The sequence below is a fragment of the Talpa occidentalis genome, unplaced genomic scaffold (genome assembly GCF_014898055.3).
Source record: "Talpa occidentalis isolate TD23 unplaced genomic scaffold, MPIMG_talOcc4v2.1 talOcc4.3, whole genome shotgun sequence".
Lineage (NCBI taxonomy): Eukaryota > Metazoa > Chordata > Mammalia > Eulipotyphla > Talpidae > Talpa > Talpa occidentalis.
This window is the reverse complement of record NW_023603184.1, coordinates 6,446,707-6,466,264: the sequence shown is the minus strand read 5'-3', so window position 1 is coordinate 6,466,264 and position 19,558 is coordinate 6,446,707. Positions and strand designations below refer to the sequence as shown.

Below are 19,558 nucleotides of genomic sequence, written 5' to 3'. Positions count from 1 at the left end.
TGGCAGGGAGCCCCCAGGTTGGGAGTCCTACTAGGTGGTCCAACCCTGACTTTGCCATGTACCTTCAGGCAAGTCCTTCCCCCTACCCCAAAACTGTAGTGTGAGGTGACCTTTGAATTACCTTCTGGAGATCCCTTCTCCAGCTGGCGTGAATGCACCAGAAAACTCTAGGCTGCTCCCCCAATGGGAGGCTGGCTTGCTACCCAAACCATCTCCCAGGACCTTAGTGTCCCTGCCCTTGAACTCAGCCCCTGATCCCATCTCAGCTATACTGCACAGTTGGGCCCCTCACTGCACTTGCACTTTGGTGCCCTGAGGCCAATCCTGTTCCTGATTCTGAGTGACCTCCTGGCCTCCTCTTTTCTATACTCATGCCCAAGTCCAAATTGCCCAGGTGGCCTTGTCTGCAGCACCCTGCCAATAGCAAGTAAAAGTCTGCCAGTGGGTGCAGAGCCTTCATCCCCAGAAGCCTTTCCAAATGGTCTAGCTCAGTGAAAGGCAGGAGGATGGACCCATTGCCCTGTATCTGGTCCAGGGTTTGGGAGTGGGGGAGGCATGGTTTGTGGCAAGGGTCACTCAGGGAGCTGTAGGCCCCAAAGTCCCCCAGGCCATCCCTCTGGAGGACAGCCAGGATGGAAGAACTCGGAATCCTGCTTTGTCCCAATTCCTCCACCCTATTCTATGACTTTTGTGCTAGTGACTTCATCTCTCTAGGACTGCCTGTCTCCTGGGGTGCTTGGGAGGATTCAGTGAGGCTGTGTGTAAGTGTTTTCAGAAGTCAAATGAAAATGTCAGTTCCAAGAGGCTGCTCTGAGTGGGGGAAAGAGCTCCTGGCTCTGACCCTGCTATGGGATGTGGGGCAAGACCATGTCTCTCTCTGGGCCTCAGCGTCCCCAACATGGCGTCAGCCCCAACTCAGTCTCTTCCTTCTGTGAAGATTCTCTGCCCTCTTGACATTTCTGATTCAGTGTGTCTGGGGCTGGGGAAGCTGTCGTTTAGGATCTGGTCGCCTCCAAGACAGACTCTGCTCCATAATGTTAACCCTCACGGCACAGCCCCCAGGAGCCTAATTAGATTTTATCCCCGCTCAGCTGTGTCCATGTCCCCAAGTCCGTGCCATCACCAGGCATGCCAGGATTTCGGGCCAATTGCTTGTTTGCGAGACCGTCTGTCTTGGGATGAAGCCCAGCAGGCACAGCCACGGAACAAATAAAGTCCTTCTCAGCTTTGAACCTGGTCTTAAGAATCATTATTATTCTGACAAATCGGGCCCCGTGTCTGTTGACCGACATTGTGGCTCCAGGCACAGGCGGCCTGGGTGTCAGGGCCGGGGCTTCTCTACAGCTCTGGGTCTAAATTGCTGCTGCCACAAAGGGAACAATGACAATAGCATCTTCTCTGCAGAGATCATTGCAAGGAAAGGCCCATGCATGCCTTGCATTATTAAAAGTTGGCCCTGAATACACACCTCCCAGAGTTCTAGCCCCGGCCCCTCCAGCCCCACCTGGCAGTTAGTGCTGGGTTGCTCCTCCTTGTAGTGTTTCTGTGCCCAGAATGCTTGGTTGATATGGCTGTTAACACCCCTCTCTGAGTACCTGGTTATTGAGTCACTGGACTGGAATGAATCAGTAAGGAGGGAAGGAATCACCATTAAAGTGATCGGTCTCCGTGCTTGGACCACACCCAGGACTGGCCTGAGCAGGTGCCTGGGGTGCTAAAGGACTTTCATCCACATCATCACCTTCTGTCCCTGCAAAGACCCTGCAAATTGTTGAGAAGCACCATCTCACATAAGAGGAGGTGGGGCCCCGGAGGCGATGAGGCCCGTCCAGGTCCAGATCTCACAGCTTCCTGGGGCAGAGTCCCTGCCAGTTGGAACCCAGGTTGCTGGAGGTGAGACCCCTTGGAGACTCAGACCTGGGCCACAGCGCCCTCACCTGGCAGGGGCAAGACATTTCTCTCCCGGACGCAGGTCCACACCCAAATTTGCGTCCTCAGATGGGAGTGTGTTCAGGACTCACATCCACCTGTCTCCTTGTCTCTCTCCACGGAAAGCGTGCCCGGGGCTGGGGGCAGTGAAAAGAAAAGGAGTGATTTATGAAATGAGCTTCTCTTCTTAATCAGAGAACCCCTCCTGGGTCCACTCTGTGCAGATGGGACTGAGCCGCCATCTGGGGCAGTGGGAGGGGCAAGATTAATAAAGCTGTCTGGCCCGGGGAAGGGGCCTGGCAGAGGGAAACCCTGAGGCGCTGTGTGACCTCGACCCCACTCTGCCCCTCTCTAGGCCTCAGGGCTCCCATCTGTCGAGGGATGGCAGGATGGGGCCCTCCCCCCAAAACCTCCAGCTGGCACTAGGGAGGGTACTAGTGGCTCTTGGGATTCTGCCTGGCTGCCTGATTCGGGGCAGAAGCAGCACCAGGTTGGAGACCGGCCAGGGCACACAGCACTCCTGTTTCTGGTGTCCTCCCTGGTGCCACATCCACAGACTGGAGTCTTGTCAGGAGATCTGGTTTGGGGCTCAGCAGACTCGAGCCTGAATCATGGCCACGTCTTAGTCACCCTGTGAAGGAACTCAGGTTAGGGATTACGTTCTCTGAGCCATGGTTTCCTTCTCTGTGAAGTGGGACAATAACAGTGCCCACGATCTATGTGCGGACTAAGTGAGAGAACACAGGGGAAATGCTTAGCAGAGTCCAGAACACGGTGCGCTCAACACGTGTGTGACTATTAGGTTCAATTCTTACTGTACCCATTACTTTGATGTTGGGGCCTCTTAGGGAAAGATGCTTCTCTCCATCCTGACCAAGCCATATGTCCACTGCCAGGATGCCCGCTGGACGGGACTCGGGTATCTGCTTGTTTCCAATAAAGTGATGCTGGTCAAAGTTCCCCAGGGGCCAGGGCTCTGCAAGTTCCCAAGTGTTCACGAGTCACACCCTCTTCGTCCCATGTGCTTCATATTATGAATGTTCACAACCTCCTTTGGCTTCACAATTGAGGATCACAGTTTTGAGTCCCTAGCACGTCACAAGGGTGCTGACTTTCCAAGGTTCCTAAGGGACCTAGCCAAGCTGGGTGCCACTGGGCTGAGTACAAGCAGTGCACAGCAGACCTCTCCTGTCTCGCCCTCAGCAGTGTATTTCAGTAGATCCACCTGTTCTGCTCCCCACTCTGTCTCTGGTGAGTCCTCTCACCCCCCACACCCCAGTTCTTGTATGCATAAATAAATGAAACTAAATCTGTTAAAAAAAAAAAGAAAGAGAAGAAAGAAAGAAAGAAACACCTGCAGAGTCACAGGCAAGCCGGCTTGGGGTGATAGCTGCTGTTCTGAGTTGTTGCCCTGAGTTGGAGACAGAACTTGGAATCTCAGGCGCTGCTCCGCTTTGCCACCTCCATCTCTAGGCTCGGTTTCCTTCTGTAAAATGGGGCCAGAGTCCACCCGGCTGGGCTGTGTGGGGGCGGGCGCGCAGTGTGATGCACAGGTGGATAAAGCACTTCCTGTCAAAGCCGGTTTTGATCTGACCCTTGGCTTTGGATTCCAGCCCCATCTCTTACTAGTGTGTGAGGGTGGGCAAGACGCCTCTCTTTCCAGGCCTGTTTCCTTGTCATAACATAAGGATGATGGCGGCACAGCAGTTTCCTGGGGTTGTGCTGAGCATTTAATGAGCTCCAGTGTGTAAACGTGTAACTCAAGTCTGTACACAGATCCAGAGGGGTGTGGCATGCATGTTTCCATCAAACAGGGTCACCAGCTCCAGGGGCCTTGGGGAATTCTCAGAAGGGAGGCCCCTCCTCTGCCTTTCCACCACCACCTCCATACTTTCTCAAGACTCATTCACCAGCACCATCCCCCTGCCTGGAGAACCTGACCCGGTGGAGGTGTAACAGTGGGGAGTTAGTCCTCGTCTCTGGGGGACCCAGCCCCATTGTCATCTGTTTCCTTGTCCAGCTGGGAGAGTCTTTTCACTGTCCAGCTGGGAGAGCCAGCTTATCTGTATCTCCATTCTCTAAGCCAGCAAGCGGCACAGAGCAGGGGCTCAGTAAATGTCTACTGAGCCCATGGATGGGTGGGTGGTTAGGTGGATGGATGGATGGGTGGGTGGATGGTTGGGTGGGTGGGTGGATGGATAGGAAGATGGGTGGATGAAAAAAGGAATCTTTTACCTACCACCCTTCCACTCACATGAATGAGAAGGAATCTGAACTGGCACCTGAGACCCAGAAATTTCCTCCATTCCCATGAGTACGCCCACCACAGCCCAAGCTCCCCTGGCCGCGTGGTCCCTGAGGCTGTCATCTGGCTCAGTGTTGAGCCAGGCAGTGCGACACACCAGCGGTCTCCATCTGACTGCTGAAACCAAACCCGCATCTCCACACGTCCAGAGCTAACTCTCTAATGGAGCCTTCTGGCAAATCATTATGCAAAGCTAAAGAGCCCTTCTCAGCATCAAATTTCTCTCTCCTGGGAGTCAGGGCTTCTGGGGGGGGGGGGGTATGGTGAACAGAACCCTGCTGGCACTTTCTCTGTGGAGACATTACTGCAGATGCCCAGGTGGCATCCAAGTGGCATCCAGGTGTGGGGGGCCCCACGCCCACTGCCTCCTCCCAGTTCGTCAGTCACACACAGCGTTGCAGCAGAGGATGTCCAGGCTAGAAACCACGTGTGCGTCCCCACGTAGCCCCAGCCCCCGGGAGGGCACTGGCTGCCATGTGGGCAGAAGGCCCATTCTGCGCAGGCCTCCCCGGCAGGATGTCCCTGGTGCTGAGAGCTTTTCATCAGCACTAACAGGCCCAGATGAGCAAGGCATCGCCCTCCAGGGGGAGGTCAGGGGGTGGGTTTCCATGAACAGCTTCCTCAGTGTCCCTGCTCCTGCGGACAGCCCGCGGTCACGGGTGTTTTCTCTTACAGGACAAGCTGGGCCAATAAAAGAAATACACAGGAGCCCCTCTGACCTGGAGACTCGGCCCCGCTGACGCCCGAGGAGCAGCCCAGGTGACTGTCTGTGCGGCCCGCCCCCCACTCTGTCCACCTCCCCTCCGTTCTGCCTCAGGCTGTCTCTCCGGGTACCGCCGCTGACATGCGCTGTCTCTCTCCCCCTCTCTCCTTTGCTCTTTCTCCACCTTTCCCTCTCGTCAGAGTTTGTCTTCATCTATTTCTCTGGTTTTCTGAGTCTACTGCTTCCTGCCTTCGGCTCCTCCGTTCCCACCCGTCATTCACTGTCCTTCCTCCATGCTGCCTGCGCATCGTGGCCCCCCTGTGCGCCAAGCAGCAAAGCAAAGGTTACTGGTCTGCGGGGTCTGCGTCCTGAGGCGGGAGATGTGCCGCCGTTCAGCAAATAAATGACACAGCGCCTGCGGCCTCCTGGAGGCCCCGCCTGGGCTGCGGGCCCTGGGCTCCAGCCTCAGCTCCCTCGCTGATTCATTCTGTAACTTGGCAAGCTCCCTTTCTCCCTTTCCCTTCCTCGCATCGCTTTGCTCTTTTCCCAAGCGAGGGTGCCGGGCCTGGTCAGCACCTCCCTACCTTTCCTGACCAAGGGCTCTTTTTATGGACATGCTGGTGACATAAATGATACAAAGCCTGGATCCCAGATCAGGGCTTACACAAACAGTAGTGTCAGGTGCGTTTCCCTTAAATCCCCTTGAAGCTCTTAAATGCCTGTTTTGTTTTACATGAAATAGCCGGTTGCATCTGAGGGTTGTGTTCTGTGAGGAACACCCACCTGTAAGCCTGGCATCCCCACTCGGCCAGGTGAGGGGTGCATGACAGGCACAGGAGCCTTGAGATCATGAGATCCATGGCTCCTGCCCAGACTCACCCTGGGCCAGACGCCCGCATGGAAGGGCAGCTGGAACCGTGTTTGCTAAACGGTATTTGTGCTGAATTCACATAAAGTCAAGTTTGCCTGGAGTGCTGACCCCTGTGTGTCACCCTCTGGGCCTCAAAGATGTGAAAAATTTTATCTACCAAATAGCGCTGCCTTTACCAAGTCATTGATGAAGTAGGATCCAGTTTCTCCTTCGATTATGTAAAGAGCTGAAAACCCAAAAAAAGCTTCGGTGGTTTAATTGCTCTAAAGCCCAAGACGTGTGCCCCTTGAGCCAACTTGCGGTGAGGAGATGATTTCAGAGATGTTATTTGAAATCCCACAAATAGCTTTAGGATATTGCTAATCTCAGGGAACCCCATTTGAGAACCACTAAACACTCATTTTCCTAGCTCAGCAATCCCCCACATCCAGTCCTGCCCTGCCCTGACACGGAGGACCACAGCTGAGGTGCCAGTATCTGGCAAGTGGGTGAGAGCAGCCCCCTCAAGCCTGGACCACTGGGTGAGAGAAGGGACTGAGCCCCCATGTGTGGGCCTCAGTGTGAGAACTCACAGTGTTGTGTTTCTTCGACCTCGGTGGTGCCCCTTCCTACAGAGGCAGCACCACGGGCTCCATTTTGCAGACATGAAAGCAAACTCCCGGAGAGGTTATGGGATTTGCCCAAGGTCACGAGGCTAGAAGACAGGACAGCAGGGTCCAGTGTGACCCTGTGGCGCCCACACACTGATACCCTCCCCTTCAGTTCTGAGGGTTGGGATGCCTCAGGGGACCACTCAGCCCAGCCCCAAGGAGGACCCTGGACCCCAGTCTCCTTCATCACTGCTTCATCATCTTTCCTGAAGAACAGCTAAGCCCTTGGACTTGAAGGTCTTAAGCGTCTACCAGCCCACCCTCCAGAGACGACCAAAGTCCCCACTCCCCTTAGCGATAACTAGGGGGCCTGGGTGGTGATGTGCTTAACTTCCGGAGGACTTAGTGGATAGGTGGAGCTAATAGAGAGATCCCAGCAGGGACTGGAGATCCCACGTGTCTGTCACTCTCATCTGGCCAACTGGCTGAGGAGGCATGTTCACGCTTCAGAAGTCCCTTCTGCGGGCGAGGCAGGCAGAGTTGTTGGCCTTTGGCCACCAGCCTGGCGGTGGGTGATGGTTTTTTTGCCATTGTTGGTCCCCTAAACAGCAGCAAATAAAGTGTCATAGGAGGTGTGAAGAATTTTGGTCTGTATTTTGAAGGAGGATGGGCAAATGGGGCAAGAGAATTACCATTCACTGAAAAGGGTGATTAAGGGTTGAAAGGGTGATTAAGGGCTGGCACATTGCCAGCCACCTGGGTTCTTATCCCAGCTCTTCCATGCTTGCACCCTTGGACAAGTCATTTCTCCTCCCTGAGGCTCAGTTCCCTCATCAGGGCTGCAATGGCTTCAACACCCAGTGCCTGGCCTACTGTCAATGCACAATGAAATGTTGTCTGAACAGAACTGATTCAGTGATTCGTTGCCAGGCATCCTTTTAGGTGGGAGCAGGGAAAGTAGGGGGCTGCCCGTCTCATGATGAGAGAGTCGGACATGGGGCTGGCCTTCCCAGGAGCAGAGCTCGGGCCCTAGGTAGGCGACACACCTCTTTTCCCCTACAGTCCCTTGCCCCCATGGCCCTGCGAGGTCTGGGGTTCTGATCCTGCTCCACGCCTTGGAGCGCCGAGCAGTAGGGTCCCATCTAGCCAATGAAAGTCTCACCTCTGCACCCACGCAGCATCAGGAAGCAGTACGTGGACACTTGCTTGTGCTGGACATCAGACTAAGCAGGTTTACTTCAACTCTCCCCCCAATATCCCTGCTGCAAGGAAGCTTCTGTTTTTTGTTTTTTGTTTTTTAAGATTTATTTATTTATGCATGCAAGAGCTGGGGTGCAGGCTAGAGGTGCAGGAAGGTGAGAGGATTCACCAGAGACAGAGTGGGGAGCAGAACAGGCAGACTGACTGAAATACACTGCTGAGGGAAGCAGCGGGCGAATCAGGAGAGGTCTGCTGTGCCATGTGGGTTGCTCCCTGGCTGGGGAATGAACTCGTGCTGCAGAGGCTGGGATTGCTTCATAGTGAGGTGTTTAACCCCTTGCACCATCAGGGAAGACCAATCAAAGCTTCTGTTTTTAATCTCTGTTTGCAAGTCAAAAAAGTCAGAGAGGCACAGTGATTTGCTCAAAGCCACACAGCAAATGAGACTTGAACCCTGACTGGCTGGCTCCCCAGTTCTTGCTCCTAACCCACAGGGCAAAGCACCATCCTGGGAAGGAAATTCCCCCCTTTCTCCACTCCGTGTGAGGTAGGAGCTGACTGTTGGGACCCCATGGCGGGGTCAGGGGCTCTTCGCGTGGGGTCTCCGGCAAGAAGACTGAGGGGGTCTTGCTCTTTTGTAGGTGGCGCGCCATGGAGGGCGACTGTCTCAGCTGCATGAAGTACCTGATGTTTGTTTTCAATTTCTTCATATTTGTAAGTATTCCTGGGCACTCCCGGGCCTCTGTGGGGTGGGGTGGGCAGAACTGGCGGGAACAGGGACCAGTGCTAGATGCAGGTCTTACTGCCTAGCCAGGATGTCACAGAGGTGAGGCCCCTGGCACGGCCCAGCCCACTGCCAAGAGCCTAGGTCAGGAGGGGCATTCTGCAGAGGCTGGCCCAGCTCCTCTGACCAGCAGCAGGGGTCTCTTCCTGGCTGCTCTCTTGGGATCCAACCTCTGGTACAGAGGCAGGTAGGGGTGAAGCAGGGTGATCAGAGGGCAGCAGAGGGTGCTCCATCCCACCCCTGACCCTGAGGCTAGCTACCCCCAGCTCCAGTCATCAAAGCTGGAGGGACTAACTGGAGTAGCCTCCTGGCATAATCAGAAACCCCTCTGGGTCTGGGGGAGCTGGGTTGAAAGCCCAGCCCTGCATCTCTGCGATGCGACACACCTTCCACCTCTGAATCTCAGCATCTTCATCCCTGCTTAGCCATCTCAACAGGTGCCTTGAAGAGTGAGATTAGTTTAGGGAGTAGGCCCTCCCCCACACTGGGGTCCCTGCAGGCCTTGCTGGCCCAGCCTCTACCTCTGACCCTAGTGCAGCCAAGACCTGGCCAAGCAAATGTCCACTAATGTCCTTCGGAGGCCCCTGTCTGTCTCCATCTGTTTTGATACACTGCAGATGGAGTATATCTGCAGACTGGAGTATATCTGCAGCCCCCTCTGGGAGTCTCCCCCACCCTCTAACCCTGAAGGGCAGGGAGCACTCAAGGCCAACATTTTAGACCTGACTTCCAAGGGGGTGGCCTTGCACTAGCCCCGGTATCCCCACCCAAATTGGGGCTGGGTCCCCCTGCACTCTTTGTCGGTGCCCCGGCCAAACTCAGCACACAGTTGCTGAAGCCTCCAGCCTCCAGCCCTGAGGAGGGATGCAGGTTCTACTGTGGGAAGGCAGGGGAAAGGCATGATAAAGAGGGGCCGAGATGCAGACCCCATCATGGGCTGTCCCGTGGGTCCTCTCTCCCGCTTTCTCCCTTCCCCACTGCTGGCCCCCTCAGGCCCCTCTGCTCAGACCCAGTGCCGACCACACCTAAAAATATCATCTTTGCCCCCAAGCCATCCAGCTCTTCCCCACAGTTTCCAGACCCGGCTCAGCCAAGCCAAAGTGTACCCGAGCCACGGTCTGTCCTTTCTCAAGCCTTCTTACCACGCCGGGGCCGCAGACACTTCACAGCCTTCAAATCCACTGACACCAACGGGGTCTCCTGCATGATCCACCTCAGGGAAGAACTTGTATCCTCTTTGAACCATGAGGAAACTAAGGCTCAGAGAGGTTGAGCCACTTCCCAAGGTCATAGCTAATAAGTGGCACAGCTCTCTCAGGACTAAGCCGCCTCTCTCTGAAGATAAGTCGGATGTGGAGAGGGAGCCTGTGGAGATGAGACATAAACAAGACTTTCTAGGACTATATTTGAGAGTGGGGAGCCTCAGCCTGCCCCGCTGAGGACAAAGAGGAAGACTTTTGTCTGCGCGCCCAGCCCCTTGCTTGGCCCTCAGGCCCAGCGTGGCTCTCAGCTTGCGCCTGGAGAGTGTCCTTGGGGCCGCAGCCAGGGAAACTCAGGATTCGGCTCTGCCTTTGCCGTGAACTTGCTGTGTGACCTTCGTTAAGTCACTGTCCCCACTTCCTCCACTGGGGCTCAGTGTAGAATCAGAGGTTGGACCAGATGACCCCGTTATTCCGTAGCGCTGACATTTAAGGAGAATATAAAAGTAGCACATAAACGCTACATAATGTGGTTCTCAGCAGCCTGCAGGGGGCATGGGTAAGAGATGGGGTGTGGGGGAAAATCCAAATCCAAAATGAGAGCATAGAAGGGACATTGGTCCACGCATGGATGGGGTGCCCACCACTCACAGGGCTGGGCCTCGGTGCTTCGGCCCCCCGGAGTCTTGCTCAAGGAATGGTGTGTGTGTAGTATCTAACCCCCCGTTCTTTCTTTTCCTCCCTCTTCTACCGGCCCGTGGAGCAGCTGGGCGGGGCCTGCCTGCTGGGCATCGGCATCTGGGTCATGGTGGACCCCACAGGCTTCCGGGAGATTGTGGCCGCCAATCCCCTGCTCATCACGGGAGCCTACATCCTCCTGGCCATGGGGGGCCTGCTGTTTCTGCTGGGCTTCCTGGGCTGCTGTGGGGCTGTCCGTGAGAACAAGTGTCTGCTGCTGTTTGTGAGTACCCCATCTCCCCCCACCCACGGGCGCCCTGGCAGGGGGTAGGTGTTCCTGTGCCTGTACTGCAGAGGACTCACGAGGAGGGTCTGAGCCAAGTAGGCTGCCCACCTGGATCGGGAAGGCCACACTGAGCTCTTCCATTAGCATCTGTGGCCCCAGAGCCTGCTCTCTGCACTGCCTGCCACATGGGCAAACTGACCCAGGCGGAGAGAGGCCTTGGCCTTCAGGTGGAGCAGCCAGGCCTCTCCCAAGCATGGGCGGCTGAGCACATAGATGCACAATGATGCTCTGACACTTGCTTACTTCTAAGAACTCAATAATCAGCTCCTTGGTAAGATAGCTAAGACAACTATTGCATAAATAGCTTTTGCATTTCCAGTTTAAAATAGAAATGATATGATCTCAAAAGATTCTTTATTCACTAAATAACTAGTCCTTGAACATCTATTTTGGGCCCATAGTTCACTAGGTGCTGGGACGGAGGTACCGGCCAAGAGTGGGCTGTCCTTCCTCCAGGGCCGGTGTGTGGGAAACCCTGCGCCCACGCAGACGAGCTGGGCAGCTGGCCAGCCTGGGCCCGTGTGTTTGCCCTGCCCTGTCCCCTCACCCACCACGGGACGTCCTTTTCTTTCTTCATCTCTCTGAGCTTTAGCATCTCACTTTTAAACAAGGTCTGGGCCAGTTTGGCTGTGAGTTGGAGGCAAACAGTCTGAGCAGCGAATGTTCTGTTTCTGTGCCCATGAGCTCGGCCCTTGGGCCTACTTCCCTGGTCCTGGTGGGTTGGTCTTCTCTCTCTTTTATGAGGTCCCTTGGCCCCTGGGGCTAGGGAAACTGTGGCGTTCTCCACCAGGTAAGTTAAAAGCAGCCCTTCTTGGAGAAGTGCGTGGGGTGGATGGGAGACGACCCCCCGCTGGGGTGCGTGGGCCTGTGAGTGGGTGGGCCTGGAGTTAAGCATGAGGGAGACCTGGGCTGGTCAGCGGAAAGGCTTCCTTCCAAGGTGCCTGTCTGCTCCTGTGATGACCCCGCACCCCAGGTGAGAACAGACTGCACAGTCCCCTTTCGTGTCACTGTGAGGCAGATGCCCCACATCCTAGAGAGAAAGTGAATCCGTTGTGAAGTGTGTATGTGGACCCTTGGGTCCCTTTCACCACCACCAAGCTTTTCACTTGGAAACAAAGCAGTCCTCTGGCGCCCCCTGGTGGCGAGCGCTCCACAGCGCACATGGCGCAGGGCCGTCTGGGCTGGGACTTCAGAAGGGACTTTTCAAAAGAGTTGGGATGTGGGCTCCAGGACACACCAGACCTCCCTTCCCCACCTCACCTTGGCCCGTGGGACTCATCCACTGTTAATGGACTCATCTCTGAAGCCAAGACAGGAAGCCTGGGGCTCAGGGCTGGGAGCAGGCTGGGGGCCTCGCAAGCTCTCTCCCGCTAAGTGGCTGCCTTGGAGTCTGCCAGCTGGACGAGGGCTCTGCCGTCCCCAGTGTTTATGAAGAGACTGAGGCCCAGAGACAGGACGAGACCCGCCCAAGGACCCGCAGAGAGAGTTAGGTCTTGGCTGCTGGGCCTGGGCTACCTTAATAGCAGCTGCTTCTCACCCTTTTCTGCTAAATTTCTCCATTTTCTCTCTCACTCCTTCCCTGCCCATCTTCCTGTCTCTCTGCCTCTCTTTAATCTCAATTTCTATTTCTGCTGCTTTCCTCGTCCCTCCTGAGTTCTCCCTGCCTCTCTGCTTCCCCTGTCCTTTCTCCTCCTCCTCTTCTCTCCTCCTGTCTCCCCTCCCTTTCTTCCCACCCTCTCTCCTCTCTGACACCCGGCACAGACAAGCCCCAGGGCCACTGTGTGGGCCAAAGGCAGGGGACACTTGGGCCCAGGTCTCCTGCCCCTCTGACCAGAGCTGATCTGGGGCTCCCAACCTGGACTGACCTCAAGCGGCCCTGACATTACATACAATACATTAAGTCAGGCCTGTGTGTCTGTACTGAGCACTGTGTGTATGGGGTGTGTGCATGTGTATTTCTGGGGGGAGATGTCACAACTTCTGGAAGATTTTCAAAAAGATGTGTGACCTAAAAATAAGAAGAGCTTTTTCTGTTCTCCAACCTGTACCTGGCCCGGAGGTGCTCCCAGCTCCGGGGTGAAGAGTCACCCCTGGTAGCCTCTGAAGTCCCAGGTTCCTTCCAGAAGCCTGAGCCTCCTTTACCTGCTGGGAGGAAGGAAGACTTCTTGAGAGGCCAAGAGAATCAGCATTGAGTGTCTCAGGAACCCTGAGTCTAAGGCCTTTGGAGAAAGGAGGGGTGCGGTTCACTGAACATCCCCTGTTCTCTGCTCTGAGGCTAAAACCCTCAGGCTCCTGGTGACCCTGAGCCTTGGATGTGAGTCTAAAGACCACATCACCCAAGGATCAGCTTTTCTGAAGACCCCAGATCTTCAGATCAATTCCACAGCTTTTTCACCTACAATAGGACAGTGTCAGCCTGCGGTTGACAATTTGTGGCACCCCCTTTTTCCCAGTTGCTTACCTTAGAGTCATGTTCAAGAAATGATTTTAGCTGATTTATTTAGAATCCATATTTTAAAAAATGTTTTATAACGAAGGCAAGCTAAATTGGAAAAGAGAACAGCAAAAAGAGTGAGTATATTTTAGAGAGATAAATGAGCTGTTTCCCACAAAGTATGCAAATTTGGTAACTATTTATTAGAAATGAGACCCGGAAGCAGCCATGCCCGGAGGCAGGTGGTCAAAGCCTGGAAATGCACTCAAGGAGGCAGAAGGCTGTTTCCGGCCCTTTGATAAAGTCCCCATCCTGCGCAAGTGTTGTAAATTGGATGCTCAGGCACTGCTGGCAGATGTGTTCTTAGACAAATGGGATGAGGTTAGGGAAGGCCCTGCTTAGGGGAAGCCCCAGGATCAGGACAAACCCCATGGCCTGGCTAAGGGGAATCCCCTCCATAGAGCCAATGGCCACCCGGTTCAGCAGGAGGAATTCACCTCATTCTGGAGAAGGCAAGTGGTAGAAGTCAAATTATGATGATGCTGCCCTCACAACCCTGCACATTCTTTCTGGGGACTCACACTCACACCCAGATAAGGTAGCCCTCAGCCCCTGTGCTTGGGGGAGCCCTGCTGGAGCCAGGAGCAGCAGCAAGGAGGTCCACAGACACCCTTCCTCTGGGGAGAGCCACCCTTCCCAGCCCATGAGTTGATTTCATCTCATGAATTTCATTTCATGAATCAATGTAAGCTCCATGAGGATGGAGGCCACATCTCGCCGTGTGTGTGTGTGTGTGTGTGTGTGTGTGTGTGTTTGCCAGTACCTAGCACAGCGCTGGCACAGAGTAGGTGCTCAATAAGCAGCCCTGGAATGAAGGAACAGAAAGGAGTCAGTGCCAGGGGTGTGAGGAAGAGCATGGACACTGGAGTCAGAAAAATATGCGTTCTAATCTCTGCTCTGTCACTTTCCTCGCTGAATTTCAGAGTACGCTTATGAAAAGGTATGATTTTTTTAAAAAATGCCTCCTTTCCAGCCATAGGTTGTGATCATGGCTTAATGAGAAAATGTACTTCTTGCTGCACTCTTCTCCTGGCACATGTAAGCGCGTGATAAATGGGAAACTGACAGAATTGGTGCTGACCCTACAGGCCATCTCAAAGGCTGAGACCCAGAGGCTCTCGTGGCTTCCAGAACAACATGGAGCTAAGGGGCTGTGTTCTGGAATCAGACTCTCTGTGCTTATCGCAGGGGTACACCTACCAACTGGACCAGCTCATTCAAAGTACTACCCCCTCAGCACCCCCATCTCTCCATCAGTAAAGTGGGGTGCTGATGATAGCAGCAGCTGTTTTGCCAGGCTGTGGCAGTGTGCAGTGGGATGGCCCAGGTACAATCCAATACCCAGATCGTAAGCGCTCAGCAGGCGGGCGCTACACTGTCCTTCCAGAACTAGCCTGGGTGGCCAGGCCGCCACTGTGTCGGATCCCCATCTGAGCGGCTCTGATCTCATGCCGGCCTTGTGCGGGGTGCTCTGCCTGGCCCATCTCTTTGAGGCCGTGTTAAGTCATCCTGGACCACGCCCAAGGAGAGCACGTGGCGCACATGAGGCCAAATGCCGGCTCATCTATAGTTTATAGCTGTCTCAGCCAGAGCCCGCCGCATCGCATCGCCCGGCTTGAACACCATTTCCGGGGCCACTCTTTGCCAGGGGAGGACAGCCAGCAACTCCACAAAGAGGCAGAGGATAGGGAAGGGTTCCCCAAGAGGCCATGCAAGGTAGAACCGGATGACCATCCATCAGCAGCCAAATGGAAGTGCCAGGAGCCCTGCCAGAGGCCTCCATTACTGTCGTGGGGGACAAGAGGCCACAGGTTTGGAGAACACGTCAACCAGGCCAAGAGCCAACCCGCTGGTGGGGTGGGGATCAAAGTTGGGGGTGGCAGAGTGGACTGTGGGTATCATGCGGGGGGGCCTGTCATGCTCCTCTCTGCCTTCCAACGTCAGCCCAAGTTCACCCACACAGCTGACCCCTATAAGGCTGCCACCAGCCTGTGGGAGCCAGACCCAGTGCTGAACCTCACTCGCCAGCACAAAGAGGATGGGGCTTGCACAAGAACTTTCAAGGTACACACCTCTGGAGTCATCATCTTCCTTCTCCAGCTTCCCCCCTCAACTGTGGAAATGGGGGACTAAACAGGAAAAGACCTCTGGGCTCTGATGCCCAATAAGCCTCTATGACTGCAGAAGCCCAGGTGAGAGGGGCTTCTGCCTGGTGACCCCCTAGGACTTCGCAAGAGATGAGGGACTCCAGGGCGAGCAGAGTGAGTGGCCTGGCTGAGCTTGAGGCTGAAAATGAAAATGAGGGATGAGGAATGAGACGTAAAGGAGGAGGTGGTTCTCCCGGAGTCACACATGTATAGAACACAACACCCGGACAGGTGTGGGAGGTGTCTCACATCCACCTCCTGGGTGCACCATCTTGAAATCCATCCTGAGGCTGTCCCCAAAAGCGATCTATAGCCCAGGCTGTTTGGAGAAAGTGCAGGGCCTCTCAGGGAAACCAGATTTGAGTTCAAAACTCAGAGCTGGCGAACAACCCAGACCCAGGGAGTCAAAGGAAGGGGCACACGGCAAGAGCCACCAAAATAAACCCGCCTGTGTGGACTGCAGACTCTGGTCCTGTACAGACCCCCAAAGCTGTCCTCTCCCCCTAACTCTTGAAGCTATTGCAGAATCTGCTGCTAAAGCATTAGCTGTCCAGAAAAAGTTCTTAGACTCTCCGACCAAAGCTGTCAGCAATCTTGCTTGCCCATCAGCCGAGCAAGGAGGTGTCTGCGTTGCAGCCCCCCATGGCTGCACCTGTATTATCGCTTCTGGGGAAGGTGAAACTCAGTTGCACCACGTCAGCCACGTGGTTTAAAAAGCATGACTCACTTAGCAGGGTCTGTCTTCTGTTGGCTGGATCTTAGGGGCCCTGGCTCCAAGTGCCAAACATGAATATTTGATAAAGTCAATTAGGTCCCTGCAAACAAACAAACAAAAAGCATGGGGGGGGGGCCATGACTGGGGCCTCCCTGGAGTGAGGACAAAGTGGCAGAGCCTTCATCAGACTGGAAGACACTTGATCCAGGACCCAGGAGAGGGGCACCCCACAGGCGGCAGGGATTGGGGGAGAGTGTGCCCCAGAGCCAGGCTCCAAGGCACAGGGCAGAAGCCGCCACTCAACTGGCTTTAGAGTCTCTAATGCAAGAACCTCAAGAACAAGTTTTGATGACACAGGGGACACTTAGCTCCCTTATTTTATATTCCCCACAATGGCATGGGAAGTGGGTGTCACCCTCATTTTACTGATGGGGAGACCAAGCCTTAAAGAGGTTGAGGAAAGAGGGGACAAGGAAGAGGGGGATTTCCTTGACAGCCTGTGAGGCCTGTCAAGATGAGGGGCATCATGGCTATTTTGGGGAACACTGAGAAATACAGTGAGTGGAAGAGAGGGGTGTCTGTTAGATTTCAAACCCCAGTCCTAGGTTTTCAGATTTTTCATACACCACCTTCCTGCAAATCATGCTCCTTTACTAGGGCTGAAGAGCAATGTTATCTCCCCACTTCCTGTGGGAATGTGAGACAGCAGGATGGGGAAGGTGTCCCTGAAACTGGTAGGATGGGGGAAAGCCAGCTAGTGATCCCTAGGGAACTCAGGATTCCAAAATCTTGAATTTCCATCTGGAAGGGGTGCAAAACATATTTCAACATTGATATTCTTCTGAGACTGCCAAGTAGGGTTGCTCAGGTTGTAGACTGCACAAGGGACTTGGTCTAAAGGGCCATTTGCATGGAAGGCATATTTGTCTGTCTACTTCTGCATTTGTTAACAACCTTGTTAGCTCCAGGGATGGATTGTGGGTATGTTCATGATGAAAAATGGCTTATGGAATGAAGGTCCATTGTCTCAGAGAAAGAAAGCATTGCACCAATTGTATGCCAAGATGGAAGGGTGCATCAGCCAGCAGGTGCCTGTCCCTCAGTGCTCACAAGCCTACCCCTTTCTCTTGGCAGTTCTTCCTGTTCATCCTGATCATCTTCTTGGCGGAGCTCTCAGCGGCCATCCTGGCCTTCATCTTCAGGGAAAATGTACGTACCAGGCATGCACCCCACCAACCTGCTGTCACTGAGGGGTTGATGGCCATTCATGGCCAGTGCCTCCCTTCTGCAAAGAGACTCACAGAGTCAGCCCCTCATCCAGCCCAGATGGTGGCTCACCACTGGCCTCAGTTTGCAAGGGTGTGTGTGTAGACTTCCCTCTCTCCTCGGTGAACTGCTGGTGGGAGCAGGCTATGGGCGGGGGTGGGGTAAGAGCCCCCAGAGTTGGCGGCCTAGGAGAATCCCAGGCGCCCGGTGCCAGAAGCTGAGGCCACCCCTGTGGAGAGGCCAGGAGAGTTGGGGCACACCAGCCTTCTCAGCCTGACCTCTCCTTCTGCCCCCAGCTCACGCGTGAATTCTTCACCAAGGAGCTCACCAAGCACTACCAGGGCAACAACGACACGGACATCTTCTCTGCCACCTGGAACTCGGTCATGATCACAGTGAGTGACACCGCTCCGCTCCCTCCCCAGGCTGTGGGCACTCAGGGTTAGGAGGCCCAGTGGGCACAGGTCTGGCTCCAGAGCTGCTCTGCTCGTGCGCTCATGCCAGACACCAGCAACCAATAGGGCTCACCCACCCAGCCCAGACCCAGCCTCGGAATGGGCATCACTGGGGACTGTAGGCAGCCACTGCCCCATGTCCACGTCCAAACTCAAGATGACACCCATTCGCCAACCCTGCTGTCGGCCCGCAGGTGATCGTAATCATCACCCGTGAGGGTAACCCCAGCCACTACTGTGTGCTTACTAATACCAGGTGAGGAAGGAGTTGGCACCACTGCCCCACTTTTGCAGATGAGAATGCTGAAGGCTCAGAGAAGCTAAGAGACTTTCCCAGGGCCATACAGGAGGAGATGGGGAGCCAGCCCACAACAGGGTCTCAACTCTGTTCCACTGCCTCACTGTGGCCTCTGGAGGTGCCAGGGGCATCCCTGTCCCAGGTCCAGCTTCCGCCCACCAGACCTGACTTTCTTTGCTCTCTTCCCAGTTTGGTTGCTGCGGGGTCAACGGGCCTGAAGACTTTCGCTTTGCATCCGTTTTTCGACTCCTAACTTTAGACAGTGACGAGGTGCCGGAGGCCTGCTGTCGGAGAGAACCCCAGACTCGGGATGGGGTGGTGCTGAGCAGGGAGGAATGCCTCCTGGGAAAGGACCTGTTCCTGAATAAGCAGGTACCAGGCCGGGCTCCCACAGCAGGATTTGGGTGCCAAAGCTGGGTGGGTAGAGCCATCAGCCCACAGGTCCGAAGGAACCCCGTGAAAGTGTGATCCAACATGGGACTCCTAAACAGGGCTGGTGGAGCCTCCAAGCCCCCAAGATCCAACCACAGTGGAGGGGGATGGGGGTCTTTGGGGTGAGGGTGGCAGATGGGCCACATTACCTCTGCCCCTCCCAGCCCTGCCTTCCTGCATTGGGGGAGGAGATGCAAGGCCCCCTGATCCAGCTTCTGGGGCACTCTCCTCTGCTGTGCCCCCAGGTGCTTTTGAGCCAGGGGCAAGGGAGGCAGGGCAGGCACAGGGCTTCTCTAGGGATGCCACTCAAGCTGCCCCCCTCCTGTTGGCTGGGACTTGCTCACATGGCCAGGCCCACATGCCACCCCCAACTCTGCTGCAGTCAGTGCTGCTTCTGGTCTGGAAGGCGCCCCCAAGGTGCCTACCAACCCAGGTGTGTGTGGGCTACGGCCCATCTCCCTGTCCTTTCTCCAGAGCAGGACTCAATTTTGTTGCTCTTGCTCCACACATTGAGGTTCTGATGCTTAAACAGGAGCTTAGGAGCAGGCACGTGGCTGCCCAGCTGCTGTGTCTGTGGCCTCCTACCTCCACGTGCTTTCCACCGAACATCCCAATAGGGGCGTGATGGGGCAGACCTGCTGCTGCCTGAGTTTTGGGGCTCACACTTCCCAGTCCCCAGACTATCCCTCCCGGCTAGGGGTCATCTCTGGTCCTTCCCCCTAGGGCTGTTACACGGTGATCCTCAACGCCTTCGAGACCTACGTCTATCTGGCCGGAGCACTTGCCATCGGGGTGCTGGCCATCGAGGTGAGTGAAATCCCCCAGAAGCCAGTACATACAGGCAGATCCCCCCACCCTACTTCTGTCTCCATGTCCTTAACCAAAACCAAGTGGGTCCCCCACTGCAGGGATCACCGGGGGCCGAGCCCGCTGTGTCTGCCCACTGCCTGAGTCTTGCTTGGACTCTGGAGCAAGTGTCCGGGAATTGGGTCATGGACAGGCCCTCAGAATCACTCCCATCTCCTCCCACCCCCATGTCACCGCCCTCTCTCACTAAGCCTCCCCAGCCCTAAGGGCCAGATTGAAGATCAACACAATCTGAGGACTGAGAGACGGGATGCAGCCTGTGTTTGTAGATAAGGTGCT

The 19,558-nt window shown here is 55.2% G+C and overlaps 1 protein-coding gene across 4 annotated transcripts in view; it reads left to right on the top strand.

Moving 5' to 3' along the window:
- The window catches only part of TSPAN18 (tetraspanin 18), a 158,587-nt gene that overhangs the window by 134,516 nt on the left and 4,513 nt on the right, over window positions 1–19,558 (top strand). For 3 of the 4 annotated variants that reach the window (XM_037522409.2, XM_037522410.2, XM_037522411.2), the window contains 7 exons: window positions 4,910–4,993; window positions 8,240–8,312; window positions 10,348–10,542; window positions 17,096–17,170; window positions 17,524–17,622; window positions 18,170–18,352; window positions 19,136–19,219. In XM_037522409.2, the coding sequence (XP_037378306.1) occupies window positions 8,250–8,312; window positions 10,348–10,542; window positions 17,096–17,170; window positions 17,524–17,622; window positions 18,170–18,352; window positions 19,136–19,219 (699 nt within the window). In that variant the 5' untranslated portion in view covers window positions 4,910–4,993; window positions 8,240–8,249. The remainder of the gene's footprint in view (window positions 1–4,909; window positions 4,994–8,239; window positions 8,313–10,347; window positions 10,543–17,095; window positions 17,171–17,523; window positions 17,623–18,169; window positions 18,353–19,135; window positions 19,220–19,558) is intronic. The other variant, XM_037522412.2, reaches the window with a different exon arrangement.